This window comes from Cinclus cinclus, chromosome 3 (genome assembly GCF_963662255.1).
Source record: "Cinclus cinclus chromosome 3, bCinCin1.1, whole genome shotgun sequence".
NCBI classification, from domain to species: Eukaryota; Metazoa; Chordata; class Aves; order Passeriformes; family Cinclidae; genus Cinclus; species Cinclus cinclus.
Window position 1 is genome coordinate 112,778,016 of NC_085048.1, and position 14,728 is coordinate 112,792,743.

Consider the following 14,728-nt stretch of genomic DNA (forward strand, 5'->3'; position numbering starts at 1 on the left):
AAAACAAACTTATGGTATGGTGATGCCTGTAGAGTGAAGTGTAGTTCAGCTGGTGGGACTTTCCCATCAGTCCTGGTGCCAGTTGCTCAGGGGTTTGGAGCATCATGGTGAAGTCTGTGCTGTGTTAGGAGTGAAGTAGATTGCTTAAAGTGGCTTTGTGGCCTCAGAGGATGGAGAGGTTGAGACTAAATGAGCTTTTTTTTTCCCCTGTGTATGCTTGCAGCCAAGCAGTTAGGTGAGAACCCACTTGGTGTAACTTGCTTTTGGCCACGTGAGAATAAAATTCATTGCTCCATCTCATGGGGTTAGTCTGACAAAGTATTTTTTGCTTTAAGCTGACCAAACAAAGGGTTGTCTTGTAAAATGTCCTTGTGATGTTGTGCTAAGTGTGCCTATTCTTAGTTGCTTTTTCTGTTGAATGGTTTTCTTCAATAGAAAATCAGCCCTAAAGTGTGTGTAGAGGTGTGTATGTGTCTTCTGAACCACTCGATAGATACTCGGGTGAATCAGATCTTGTTTTTAAACAGGGTAACTCTTCAAGAGAGGGACTGTTTTCTAGATTCTTTCAACAGTGCTTGTCATGTGCTTGTGCAGGCCTCTGGCTCTGTAACTCAAACTGTAATAGAAAATAAGTGGCCATAGAGAAATCTTCGTCTAAATATGTTTTTTCAGAGAAATGAGGCTTTAGCTGGTAATTTGCAAGTCCTCTGTGCCTAACATCTACATGGATTCTAATTTGAGTTATAAGCTTGCAAACAACTGAGAATATCATCCACAACAGTGCATAGCTGTGTAATGCTATCAGTGTATTTTGTTAAATGTGAATATATAGTTGGATTTTGTATTTGATGAAGAGTTCAGAAGTGTTTTCTGAATCATATGTATATATCAATCTTAAATTACTGCTCCATTGGTTGGTGTTTTGTTACAGACAAAATGGTTTCTGAATAATTTTTTTTTTTTTTGGGGCGAGTCATGTCAATGTCAGAGCTGTAAGCAGTGTGTTGCCATCCTTAACTTCTGATTCTAGGACAAGCTATATTCACTGGTGGCAACAGGCAGCCTGAAGGTTTATTATTGAGTTTGTTTACCCATTTTTATTGCAGAGAAAGTGAGGATTTTTGCATTATATTCTATGATTAAACTGTATGTTGAGGCTGTTGTTTAAATGTGAAGTTTTTCATGATTAAAGCTTCTGCTCTGATGGCCTTTCTCACAGCAGAAGGTTAGCTGTGTCCCTGGGCAGCATAACTGTACAGACCAGGAAAATGGAGTTATCACTGTCCCTTTGCTTGGATGGGCCCAGCCACTGCAGTGATAGTGCTGTGCTTAAAGATCCTGTGTGCCTCAATATTCTGTCCTTAAAGATCCTGTGTGCCTCAATATTCTGTCCTTAAAGATTCTGTGTGCCTCAATATTCTGTGCTTGAAGATCCTGTGTGCTTCAATATTCTGAAAGTCCAGGGTTTTGGATTTTGACTTTTTGAATTTTTTTGATATGGATTTTGAATTTTCACCTTTTGGAGATTGCCAGTTAGTAATAATGTATTGATGCTATTTGCATGGAGGCATTGGGTAATAACATCTGATTGGTGCTACAGTTGCTTCTTTGGTGTCACATAAGAATAATCTTGTATTAACGTTGGCAGTTATGCAGAGCAAATTCAGGGTATCACAGAGAGGTACACGCCATTGAATACTCAAGCATATTCTTTTAACCTTTCATTTTAGAACATTAGTTCTTCTCAGTGGGTGAATTAGTGTTGTTGGATTCCTTAAAGTGGTTTGGTTTTGTTTCTCAGCTGTGCTGGGCCAGAAATTACTGAAAACCTATCACTGCTTTCCTTGGTGAAAATTTGATGTCAGCCAAAATCTGTCAAATTATCCATAAGAAAATTTTATAATAGCAAAAAGATGTAGAGAAAACGGTTTTGTAATAGAGTTAAGAATAGTTTATAGTGTAACATTTTTAATATAAACACTCTTTAGTAGAGTGTTTGGATTTTAGGATAAGAAGACTAGTATCTCTTTTCTAACTTAGGAAATTATAATTGACATATCTGAAGTCATGAAAGGGATTAGGCCAGCTGTGTGTAAGCATATACAAGACAAGTGGTTGAATGTGTTCTCAAGGGCGTCATCTTTTTGAAATCTGATCTCCACAACTGAAATGGCTGACTTGGTTGCTGCTCTGAAACGTTATATTCGTGAATCAGATGAGACTGTAGGTAGAGGTGCGAGTTTTGCTGACCGTCTGTTTTATTTTGAGATCTCTGCAATACATTCTTCTGGGGGAAAATGAGTCTGGAAACATTTAAAATTCATTTCAGAACATGTTTGATTTACAAAATTTCTCCTAATACCTTTGAAATGTTCTTGTCTATAATGATTTCATGTTTAAGAAATTAGTGGAAATGGGGTTCTCTGTGACCATGCTCTGATCTGGCTTTTGTTAATTAAACCTTTGAGCCAGTATTCTAAGAGTATCTGAAAAGCCAGCCTTTTAAATACAGGGGTAAAGATTTCAATTTCAGAAGTGCTCAGCAGCTAATTGCTGAGAGATGTACAGCTTTCCTAAGGTCTGTACCCTTTGTAGATGCCTGTGTGTATATTGTGTGCTCTGCAGCAATGGTTGTACCATGCTTCTTAATACATAACCAGTTATCCTGTTAAAGCATCACTAAATGTAGTGGATTTCAGAAATCTGTAGTTTTAGGACATTCTTTACTTTTACTTTCCTCGCATTAATATAACGTTAGTTATGTACCTTTATTGTTACCTGGAAAAAATATAATTAAACTTTCTTCTGAAAGTACTGTTTTCAACATAGAGCACATTGAGATTGGCTTCTAATACAGCTTTTTGAGTTGCCACTTTAATAGTTTGTACAGTTGTATCTGTGCATCAGTTATCCTCAATTTGAAACAGAATTGTTTTAAAATTTAATGGATTATCCTCTAATATTGTACTGGGGGAAAGATGTGAGGAACTCAGTAATGTGGATCAGCATATTAGAAAGTGAGCGACTGGGAGATAAGACTCCTGCACTAAAATGGGAGTGAGGCAAAGCATTTGCATGTAGTTTCTTGGAAGCATTTTAATCTGGTTCATCATATTTTTAGATGTGTGCAAATGGATTCTAGAAATGAAGCAGGTGTCAGCCCTGAGAATTTTAATACTTGGATGGAAGTGGAATCTTTTGAATACTGATAGTTCTTTAACAATAAAATCCTTAGTAACTGAACTACTTAACACCTGCCTTATGTTAATTACAAGGGTAACAAAATTCAAAATGGATTATGAAATAAGCATAAATAATTCTAAGTGTTTTAGAACAGTGCAGAAGTTTACGTTTGTACAGGTTGTACAAAAAAGCAGTTATTATTTCCAGCCAGTCAGTAAGTTTGTGAGCTCAGGCATCAGTGCTGAGGTGATGGGATACTGTCAGATTCTGCTGAAAAGCATGGGAAGCACAGCACAAAAAAAGGCTAATTCATGTCTGAGGTAGAGGAATGCTCGAGGTTGCTCAGTGTGGTGATGAGTCACAGGCAAACTCTGCCTCAAACAGTGTAAACAAAGCTCAGTCTTCCTGATTTGACTGTGGTGGTATCACCCTTTTTGCACTACAGTGGACTTGGGCTTCCCAGGAGTTCCTAGTGTTTTTATCTCTCCTGGTCTCCTGAGCTGGTCTTCTTAAATTCTGTCTGCTACTGCCACCATCAGTCCTTTCAGCTCAGCTTTCCCTTGATCTGAATTATCTTGTGCTTTGCATTTCCACCAGGACTGAAGAGAGTTTGTGTGGGCACAAAGTCATATATTTTTTTTCAGACACTATGAATTTAATTCAGTGCTCTGTTCTTCAGTGGGAGCTATGTGGAATTTTAAGAAAGTCTGTTGATAAGACAAGGAAAAGAGAGGCCTTGTAAAAAAGGGGAGCATCCATCTTGGATGGGAAGTGTTGTATATGTGCATTCTGGGAGATAATGTCACCAAAAAATGAATAAGATATTATTGAAGTCTGCTGTTATACATAAATGTATACTGTTATCCTTTAAAAAATCCAAAGAAGAAACAAACATTAAGCCCCAGAAAGCCTGCATAGTTTTTAGGTAAATTCAGCATAAGAAGGGAGAGTCACAGGAAATGAAGCCTGAACTAAAGGATGAATAGACAGAAGGTATGCAAATCTAAGGCATATGATACTGTTGTGTATTCATCCCTTATTTTATATTTCTGTTCTTACTTCTTAAAGCTGTTCTATGAATATAAAGATGATACTGAAATAAACTTTTTTCCAAGTGTATATAAGCTTTTTAAAATTCAGCTTGTGCAAAGGATTTAATGGTAGGCGAGGTGCTGGCAATATATTCAAGGAAAAATAATAAAATTCTGATATGAAATTGTCATGCAGTCAGTTATGAACACAGTGATCTCATGTTTATCCACATACATTCATTAAGAACAGAGGTTTATATGCTCACGAACAATTCAGGAAAATTTTCTTAGCCCTGCATTTACTTTGCTTTTTCATTATTTCCTCCTCCAAGTCGTTCATGGTGTATCAATTGCCAGAAACAAAACACGGGAAGAGTTTTTCTATTTGGTCAGCTTTTGGCAGAGATGCTAATTTTTTCAGTACTGTTTTTTTTATTTTCTTTTCCCTTAATAAAAGAACGTCTCTCTCAGATCTCCAGTGCAGGCAAACCCTTTGCTTGAGTGTTGCAAGGTTTGGAATGAGAAATTTGTAATTCCATTTCTAGTAGAAACCACTGCTAGATATTTGTACCTAGACTGCACATTGAAGTTGAGCTGATACGAGCTATGACATGGGATGTGTGTATATGTGGAGTAATTAACATTTTTCAAGTATCCTTAATTTCATAATTGCAGTGGCTATTGCTTTGTTACAGTTCAGCAAAACACAAACATTCTTGAGAAATACTCTTACGTGCCTCTGCAACCTCCTCCTCTTCCTGTGATCTGATTCTTTATCTTTTTCATCCATAATCTTGACCTCCTTGCCTACAATCTTTAAACCAAAACAAAACAAAAAAATCCTTCTCTTACACTTGCTAGTTTTTGAATTTAAGGACCTTGTTAACTGCAAATGTGAGGCTAGTTAACCCAACAGTGGTTCTTGTGCCCAGCAGATGATGGCAGAGCAGTATTGCTTGTTAATACTGTGCCCAGTGGATCAGTTTCTGATTGCTGCAAGAAAATGTTCTTTTTATATTTCATATTGGTAGTTCCTGGTAGAGATGTATTAACTTGAGATAAAATACCTTTCTGACAACAGTTTGTTTTCTTAGCACGTCTCTCTGCAATGGCAGAGTTGGTCTCATGTGTCTTTTGTGCCAGCTTGTGCCAATTTAATCTATGTAGCAGTGTGTGAGTCACTTGTATATGTGGTAATTAGCTCCACTTCATAGCAGAACACTGATGGAACTCTGGGTGTCACTTTGTGTTTGCTCTTATATTTGTGAGAAAAAATGGCATGAACTTGAGCTCCCAAACCAGGAAATGGAACTGAAGTAATGAAAGAAGACTTCTTTAATGTGACCTTCGGCTTGTGAGAAAAATGATCAGAGGTCTGTAGTCCTGCTTCAGGCAGCTCCAGCTTTCCATCCTGACTTGTGAAAATGTCATTGCTGTCTTTTGGTACTTTGGAGTTTTTTACATGTTACTTAGAAATGTTACAGAACTTGCAGGTCATCAACTCATTAGCTTTTGTGGCAAGGGAGAAGAGATACAGCTGTCTTTAATTCTTTCATCATTTTTCTCCATTGTGATTTTGTGAAATTGCAGAACTATGAAATATTTCGCATTGCTTAGGAGGCTTTAGAACTGACCAAAATGGAAAGATTAGGTTTTCTGTTAATACTGGAGGTGAGATGCCACTGATCTGGTAAGAAACTGACAGTGCATTATAGACACCATAGCCAATACTTTCAGTTTGCTGGTCAGTTGTTTTAAAGGGGAGTAATAAGGGTATAAAATAGGTCTATTCATAAACTTATTTTACAAGGGGAAATGTGTTTACATAGGTAGTATGATAAGCCACACTCAATATTTTTATGTTTTTTCAAATGCATGTTCTGTGAGGATTTTTTTGAGCATATCAACTCCTTCTATGCAAGTTGCAAGTAGAGCTTGCACTAAAAATGAAGTTCCCACATTTGCCGCTTGCTACGGTGCTGTCTTTGCATTAAAATGGGGTGGGCCCAGTAATTGTCCAGTGGCAGGACTGGGAGTGAGGATGAGTGGAAGCAAAGGAGCTTCTGTGTACAGAAGCAAAAAGCTGGCAGGTACCTTCGGTGTATTGATGAGAAGCAAGAAGCAACATTTTGTGCTGATGGAACTCATAAAACTGCCTGTGGAGCTCTGTTTTACCATTCTTCTTTATTGCTGTGGTCTTTTAGTCACATGGTGATGTTCTATATCCAGGTTACTGTATGGTGCTCTGTATCCTTCTGTGTCACCTGGAGGGGTTCCTGGGTGGCTGTGCAATGTGCTGCTGCCACTGCCCTGGTGTTTACTGTTTAGGGCACACCTCCAGGCATGTTCAAGGCTTCTCCACAAACTGGGGTAAAAGGAATATTTCAATGCAGTCGAGAGGTTGTTTATGTGAAATATCACACTGCTTACTAGAAACCGAGGAAAGCAAATTACGTTTAGTCTTAATTTTGTAGCCCTAGAGGCAGAATCAGGTCTGTCACTTTCTGGCACACCAAGAAGATGATTATTCTGGAACTGTAGGCTGTGTTTTTTTGCCCTTTGCCTTTGCATTTGCAAGCAGTAACTGAGACTGAGTGCAGAATGTCAGAAAATCATCTTGTTCCTTTGGACTTCTGTCAGGTTCTCTTTAATCTGATACAGTGTAGTCCTGAGGACTCTGTATTTGTGTCTCATTGTTTTTTAGACAAGCATATCAAAGAATTGAAGTGGAAATTGTTTACTGTTGGTTCAGGTTCAGGTCTTTGAGCTGGCTACAATTTCAAAACATCAAGCTGCAGGTTGGCTGACCTTATGTATTGGAAGGACTCAGCCATTTGGTTTAAGCTGTACTTCTACAAAAGCCTAAGAAGGTACTAATGTGATGTTAAATGGATCAGGTGGATGTATATGCCTTGTGGAAGATAAGATACGATTTCTGTTACTATTGGAACAAACACACTACTAAATGGAGCTAATAAATATTGAGGGAACTGCTCATGTTTAAGGAGGAGGTTGGCAGGGGGAATTTGCAGCCTTAGGTTCTGCAAGGTGTCTTTGCTGTGGTTTGCTCTATGCTGGGCTCCTTCTAGGACTCCAAAGAACCTCAGTTCCTTCTTTGTAGCTAAAAATGATGAGCAACATGTGAACATACTTGGACCTCAAATTAAGCTGCTGGCAGAATATTTTCAGGCTGTTATGGGGAAATTTTTTCAAGCTTTTCAGCAGTAGCAAAGTGCAAGATTGCTTTTGATTGTTTTTATGGATTCACAGGTTTAGTCTATTCTTGGCATATTCAGATGTGTAAAATAGAGTACTAGGTGTGCGCTTTAATTAAGATTCTCTATAAATTTGAAGAGATTAGATGAAGAAGTGCTGCTGCAGAACCTGAACCTACTTTAATTTGTGGGACAAAAATAAAGCTGTATTCAGGTTGTGGCTGCAGGTGTGTCTGTTTCCTGTCTGAGATGGAGAGGAAAAATGATCTTAGGTCAGTCAGAGGAATGTTTTGAATAGGTCAGACATAACTTGTTTAACAGTAGAACTGTTAACTTGCTGAACTTGACACATATTCCAGGAGATCTCATGTTCGGTGTGCTGAAGAAGTTGAATATAATTGTCTTTCTAACATACTCTATTAGTCTAGTGTGAACATAATGCTAGTTCCTTCAGAGAACACTTGGTCTCTTTCTCAGTCTCTTCATACCTGGTATTTGTAAGAGCTGTCTGACTAAGAACTAACTAGCTAAGCATCCTCAATCCTTCAAAATGTTGTGTCAGCATGTGGTATTCAGTGAGTCACAAGCCTAATAACTGTATTATGGCAGGTGCAGGGAGAAAAAAAGGTAAGCCTTATTTGAAATAAAATTGTGTTTGTCTTCAGAACTTCATGTTATCTTTATATGTGTTTATTAGTTATAATAGAGAAAATCTTGCAGGAAAGCAATGAAATGTGCCATGTGTTAAACTGCAGAAGGTTTACTGAAGCCTTTCTGAGAATAAGTATGGGGTTGTTTCTCATTTCAGTTGATGCTGATGAGATAAAACGACTAGGAAAGAGATTTAAGAAGCTTGATTTGGACAACTCTGGTTCTCTGAGTGTGGAAGAGTTCATGTCTTTACCTGAATTGCAACAGAACCCATTAGTACAACGAGTAATAGATATATTTGACACGGATGGCAATGGAGAAGTGGATTTCAAAGGTAAGGCATAGTGTTCTGTGACAGGTGGTGGTACTAGATCTTTAGAATTGATGTTTTTCTTCATCTGAGAGAGGAGAGGTGAAGATGATTTGTTAAAATAAGGTGCTAAATCCTAGTGGAATTAAATACTGTGAAACTAGTTTCTCTGCATTAGGGCACTCCTGAGTGAAATGTTTAAAAGACCAGATTGTTTAGTAATTGTTAGCTTTTAAGGTCATGCTGACTGAGGACAGCTCATTACATATCTCTTAAAGTACACCAATTTAGACTCTTAATTTTGATGCTGAGGAGAGTCTGAAGAAAGTGTGGTAGGCTAAGTGCTGTGTTTCTGCATAAATAGTATTTATCCAAATACCCAAATGAAATCTGTCCTTTGGAGTATTTAGAAAACAGAAAGGAGCCCAGGTTTTTCTGTTGATACTTCTTTTATGGGATTCTTTTTAGGTAGATCTTAGATTGACACTTGTAGGAAAAAAAAATCCTAACAACCCAGAAGATTTGATTTAATACATTTCTCAAAATTTTAGACGTATTTTAGATATTAATGATTGAAAGGGCCAGCAGGCTATAATCTTCATCACTAGTTCATCTTAAAACAGTCTCTGACCCTGAGAAGTGAGAATGCTCATAACTTCTCTCCAAGGTAATACTTAGTATTTCTTGTTGCTTATGTCTAGAGAAGGTTATTCAGTCTTACGTTTTTTATTGGAGAAAGTATTTAAATCTTATTTATACTGGCAGACTGACATGTGAAATAAGATATTAGTACACAAAAGCTTGCTAACCTTTGCAAAACCTGTTAGATGTCTATAGGGATAGCTACAGGATAACCAGAATGTTGAGTTTTGATCAGAAGCAGTAATTGTTGCATGTAAATATTCAAAATTCTCTTGTAAAAAATAGTCATGAACAATGATGATCATGTTGTCTGTGACACTGAGCTGTGATTAATACAGTTATCAAGAGTTCTTCCTCTTGGGAGGGAACAAGAAGTTGGCAAAATCAATCTTCTTTTATAGAAAAACACTAGTTTAGTATTTCTTCAAAAGCAGCTTCCAGTTTCAATGTAATTCTTTGCATTGAGAAACCAGTATTGAGAGTTGTACAATTCGAGTCTCAACTGGAACAGCTTTAGAAAAGATCTTAGAGGAGTTCTCTGTCAGGTTCTTGTGAAGGTCCAGCAACAAATTTACTTAAATCCTAGTGTGACCAAGTCTGTTTAGTGAGTGCTGCATTGGGGTTCCTCCCACTGAAGAACATTAAAGATCAAGTGTCAAAGATTTAGGTGTCACAAAGGTAGACAATATTTTAAAGATTAAATTGTTTTTTACGGTTTCTAAAATTTTCTGAATGTTGACTTGTTTATTAAAAAATATGCTTTTTTATACATGTTTTCCCTGCATTATTTAGAATTTATAGAAGGAGTCTCCCAGTTCAGTGTCAAAGGAGATAAAGAACAGAAATTGAGGTGTAAGTATTTTGATTTTCTTTAACAAAATTTTTCTGATCCTCAAAAAAAAACCTATTGTAAGTTAAGATTAGGAAATTGGCAAATCAGAATTGTTGTAAAGAATGGCAAATCATGAAAGTAGATTGTAAGATTTTTGCACGTTTTGTCCTTTATTTGTGTGAAGATCAGTACTCTTTTCTGCAGGGAAGGTTGGAGGAGGTTGGTTGCTTTCTGAAGAATTTCAGTTGCTTTCTGTTTTTTAAAATAAGTAAATCAATTTAAGAACAGCTTGCCTGTATAGTTCTATGAACTTTAGAGGGCCTAAGAATAGCACTCAATTCTTTGCTACTGCAAGGAAAGTTAAATTCTTGTTTCAGAAACGCATCTCCAGACCCAGCGCTTAGAAAAGAGACACAGGTTCAGTTATGGATGTAGCTTCCAATAACTAAGACTGAAATGTTTAAAAATAAATTCAGTCTTGATGCCAAGTTGCTTGCAGCTAAGTAACCAGATGGGATTTTGAGTCACCTCTTTCCTGGAAGATTGTAATATTTTTTACTGCCTGGGTGCTTTACTTGTGGTGAGGAAGATTTTGTTTTTTGATGTTAATAGAATGCTTTTAGTGCTGGTGCTAAAACAATTTCAGGTGTTTTCTAAAGTGAGTAGGTACTGCTCAATTGCCACCAAATCATTGGTTTATTTATTTTTGATATTTTTTTTTTACACTTCTACAGTTGCTTTTCGCATTTATGATATGGACAAAGATGGCTATATCTCAAATGGAGAGCTCTTCCAGGTGCTGAAGATGATGGTTGGGAACAATCTCAAAGACACTCAGTTACAGCAAATTGTAGATAAAACCATAATTAATGCAGATAAGGATGGTGATGGAAGAATATCCTTTGAAGAATTCTGTGCTGTAAGTAACTTCTAAAGAAAACTTGTGTCATTTATTGGAGAGGGGGAAAAAAGGTGTTGCTCTGGAAAAAGAGTAAGCAGTTTAAAGGTGCATTTTAAGAACTTAAGAGGTTTACTTAACAGAATGCTTAAATGTAGCATTTAATGCTTGAAGGGGTTTATTTCAACCCATGTGGTGTATTTAATTAGTTGACAGCAAGTTTAAAATTCTTTCCTCAAAAAAAGTAACTGAACATTGAATCTGGATCTTTTGAAAATGGCAGTGAGTGTTTACACATTGATTTTAAACAATATATTAAGGAAGATACACTTGATAGCATGGTTTGGCCATTGCTTTTCTTCCCTAATCTTTGAATTTCCAACTTCAGTTCAAACATAACTAGTTTATACTCAGTCAAATGTGTGACTTCTGCAAAAAAGAGGGGGAGGGAGGGTGATGGAAATCTGCCATCCTGCCAACTACTGAAGTGAAAAGTTTCTATTGTTTGGGTTTGGGGGATTTCTTTAAAACTATAATTAATTATTTTTGTGACATGATATAAAAACATTTTTCTGCAAAGAAGTTAGAGCTGTAGCCTGCAGGTGCCTGGATTAGTGCATTACTTGTTTATTTCTTGCACTGGGCTGTCATCCTCCAGCCATCCATCAAGTGTGATGTTGCCTCTTCTTTTGTCTTTGGGCTTCTGCCCAGGCTTCTCACCTTGTGCTACTGATGGATTTTCCTCTTCCTTACTTACAATTCCTTCAGTTTTTGTTGGCCTCCTGACAAGACACTTCTCAGTTCTGCAACCTCTTACTCTTCTTCTTGCATTTTACCCTCTCTGAATCTGGTGCCGTGTATCTACAAAAATGCTTTTTCATTTGTTGTCTTTGGCACATACCATTTGGCTTTTGAATTTTGTTCCTGCATTCTAAAGTGTTCCTCTGACATGGTACCTTTCCTTTTCCTTCTGCTCTGCATGGATCTCACACCTGTGAACACTGGTAATTCTTTCCTGGGTGTGTGCAGTTATGTCAGAAATCCTGCTGCTGTTCCTAAGGCCGCTCCCTTTTCCTGCAAAGATTCAGAGTTTTAGAGGGTGTTTTAGAAGAAACCATTTTATTTAACATGCACAAACATACTACAGGGTCATAATATGAGATGGAGAGGAATGCCAAAATGGTGTTATTTGCACTGGTCTTCAGGCCCTTGAGCATGTAAATTGTACTAATATTGAACTAGCTTGGTTTGTACATAATGGATTTCATCTCTCACAATACTTGTAAAATCTAAATCAGTTCAGAGAGGCCAGGGAAGTACTGCCTTTATGATTGACCTCAGTGCATCTATTGAATGTGTTCTTGGCACCTTGCTAACTTTGAATTCTCATCTTTCTGAATCTTATTTTTCTCCCAGGTTGTAGGAGGCCTAGATATCCACAAAAAGATGGTCGTAGATGTGTGACTCTGTAGGGCACCACCCAACACTTTTGCTTTCTTCTCCATCTCTGAAGATCTGCTCCAGACGTCCAGCAATGCTCTCTGTGTATTTAAATGGAAGTATTTTTCTCTGTGAAGCCACATTTTCCAACATGAGCCTCATGAAGCCAACTAAGTGTTATTGAACTTTTATTCTCTCAATAACTCAGTGTAGCACTTTAAAGTCTGAAGGACAGCAAAGATGGAAAGAGCATATCAGTGTGGCGGAGAAAGGGAAGGGGTTGGCTTTTTAATTTATTTTTCTTCATCTTTTATAACAAGGAAATATCTATCTATATATATATATGTGTGTGTGTATTTATATATAGATATATATGTAGCTTTCTATATGTAGTAGCTAGGTGGGCTTTAATTTAATATACTTGATTCAGAAACAAAACTAGAGTACAAAGTGCCAAGCAGAATATTAACAGTTCAATATATGGATATACATCCTTACTTTTATTTCACACAGTTTTATATATATAGTAGAAGAATGTAAAATTTTAACTGGGTCTTAGGTCAACTCTTTTCCTTTTCCTGTGACTGTTCAGATGTTTCTATATATTGAATGGCTGACAAAGCATTGCTTCTTATTAAATCACCTTAATTACTTTTTTTTGTAACACGGGAGACTAAGTTTATTTATACCTGTTAATATATTACCAGGGACTGTGTCTCTTTGCTAAATAACTTAGTACAGTTCTACTTAATATGAGAATAGAGTTTAATAGTTTAATGCTACTGCCAAGAACTAGTCCTCGTGTGCATATAGTGACTGTAGAATGCTTTGATGGCTGTTAGACTCTGTCACCCAGGAATTGGGAGCAGTTACAGCTGTCCTGAAGCCAAGACAACTTCGCTGTTGTGGGTTCAGTTTAGATACAGCTGCTTAAGGTGGTAGATGCATTCATGATTTTCTCTTGTGCTTAGCTTAATGAAATAAGGATCAACGTAACTGTGCAGGATTCCCATCAACTTATTTTATACAGTACTTAGATTATAAAACGTTCTTGCCACTTAAATTCTGTTGTTTCACCCATGATAGTTTTCCCCCTTGCATTTAAAAAATACTACAGGTAGATAAATAACTGGTAATATTTTATATATATATATGTATATATGATTCATACAGGGGGGAAATCTTGTTAACCTATGCCATAGAGAAGGAAAACTTCACACTATCTAAATTTATACCTCTTGTGGCTCTCCAGTCCTTTTCCTGGAGAATTTTTTTCTTTTCTAGATTTGTCCATATCATAATTTGTAATGGAAGGTAACTTGATCTATTTGTGGGATATAAAAGTAGCGAGCCACGTTTTACAACTTTATATCATCCCTTCCCTTTTCTGCAGTGGTACTATTGGCTGGAAGAAAAACATTTGCTAGATTTTTTTAGGACAGTACATCTTTCCTGTATAGTAGTTTTTCTATTTTAAAAAAAAGTTGTTTTATAATGAGCAGTGGAAAGTGCAGGTTGTCTGAACCTCTTCAGTCGAGCACCTGTCTGCCATAGCTGTTCCTTCAACTGAGTGCTGCACATCATGGGCTCTGTCTGTGAGAGAGAAATCCAGGTGCTTAGTGTCCTTGCATGACATGAAGTTTTGCATGTAGATCGATTTGAAATGTTCCTCTTGTTTACATAATTTGCATAATTAAAAAGATAATGTTGCCAAACTTTGGTAAATGTTAATGTTCAAAACAAAAATCTCCACTACATGTAACTTTTTTCTTCTTCTGGATCAGTACGTGGTTTATAATCCCAGCCAGTGGTTGTATCTGTTCCAGTGTCAACTGCCATGTGCTCTGCTTCAAGGGGGAATTAGTCTTTTGTGAATTTTTGTACATAAGTATTTGTTACAAACATTTTAGCAAATGCTTTCAGTTTTTCTTGCTTGTGCATATCTTGGCTGGCATTATAGGAATTAGTGCTAATGTTATTTCCTTGGGGGGACTGGAAGGGGAGGGATGAGGGTTTTTTTCAGTTTGTGTGGGGAAAAAATGATTTATGTTGAATGTTTAGTTTTTCCTCTGCATGCTACATCATATATTGTGGGAACTATAAGAACCTTCATACTGTATGAATACAAAATAAAATATTTGAATCTTGGCTTGGGTGCTCAGTACCTTTCCTGTTCACCTTAAAGCAGCTCTGCACCTTGCTCTGAAGAAAACTTGTTCATTTTTTTTGTCCATTCCTCAATTAAGATTTACTGAAAAACTCCACAGGGTCCAGTCTACTGAACATTTCCAGGATTTATTTCAGTGTTTCAAGACATGTTGAGGTTGTTTAAAGGCACATCTGGTTCTCTTTGCTTAAGTGTTCAAAGTAGGTAACATACTTTGTTGGAAATCCCTGTGGAAAGTAGTTTAAAAAACAAACCAACCCCCACCCTAACATTAATGTAGGTGGAGAAGGCAGTTCCTGTCTCAGAAAAATTCTGAGCTTTGTGCTGATGACACCAGCCCTCCTTGCACCACAGGTATG

The 14,728-nt window shown here is 37.1% G+C and overlaps 1 protein-coding gene across 3 annotated transcripts in view; it reads left to right on the plus strand.

Moving 5' to 3' along the window:
- The window catches only part of PPP3R1 (protein phosphatase 3 regulatory subunit B, alpha), a 38,620-nt gene extending 24,270 nt beyond the window's left edge, over positions 1 to 14,350 (plus strand). For 2 of the 3 annotated variants that reach the window (XM_062490635.1, XM_062490636.1), the window contains exons 3-6: positions 8,238 to 8,414; positions 9,825 to 9,884; positions 10,599 to 10,783; positions 12,179 to 14,350. In XM_062490635.1, coding sequence (XP_062346619.1) covers positions 8,238 to 8,414; positions 9,825 to 9,884; positions 10,599 to 10,783; positions 12,179 to 12,226 — 470 coding nt within the window. In that variant the 3' untranslated portion in view covers positions 12,227 to 14,350. The remainder of the gene's footprint in view (positions 1 to 8,237; positions 8,415 to 9,824; positions 9,885 to 10,598; positions 10,784 to 12,178) is intronic. The other variant, XM_062490637.1, reaches the window with a different exon arrangement.
- The last annotated feature ends 378 nt before the right edge of the window (positions 14,351 to 14,728 follow it).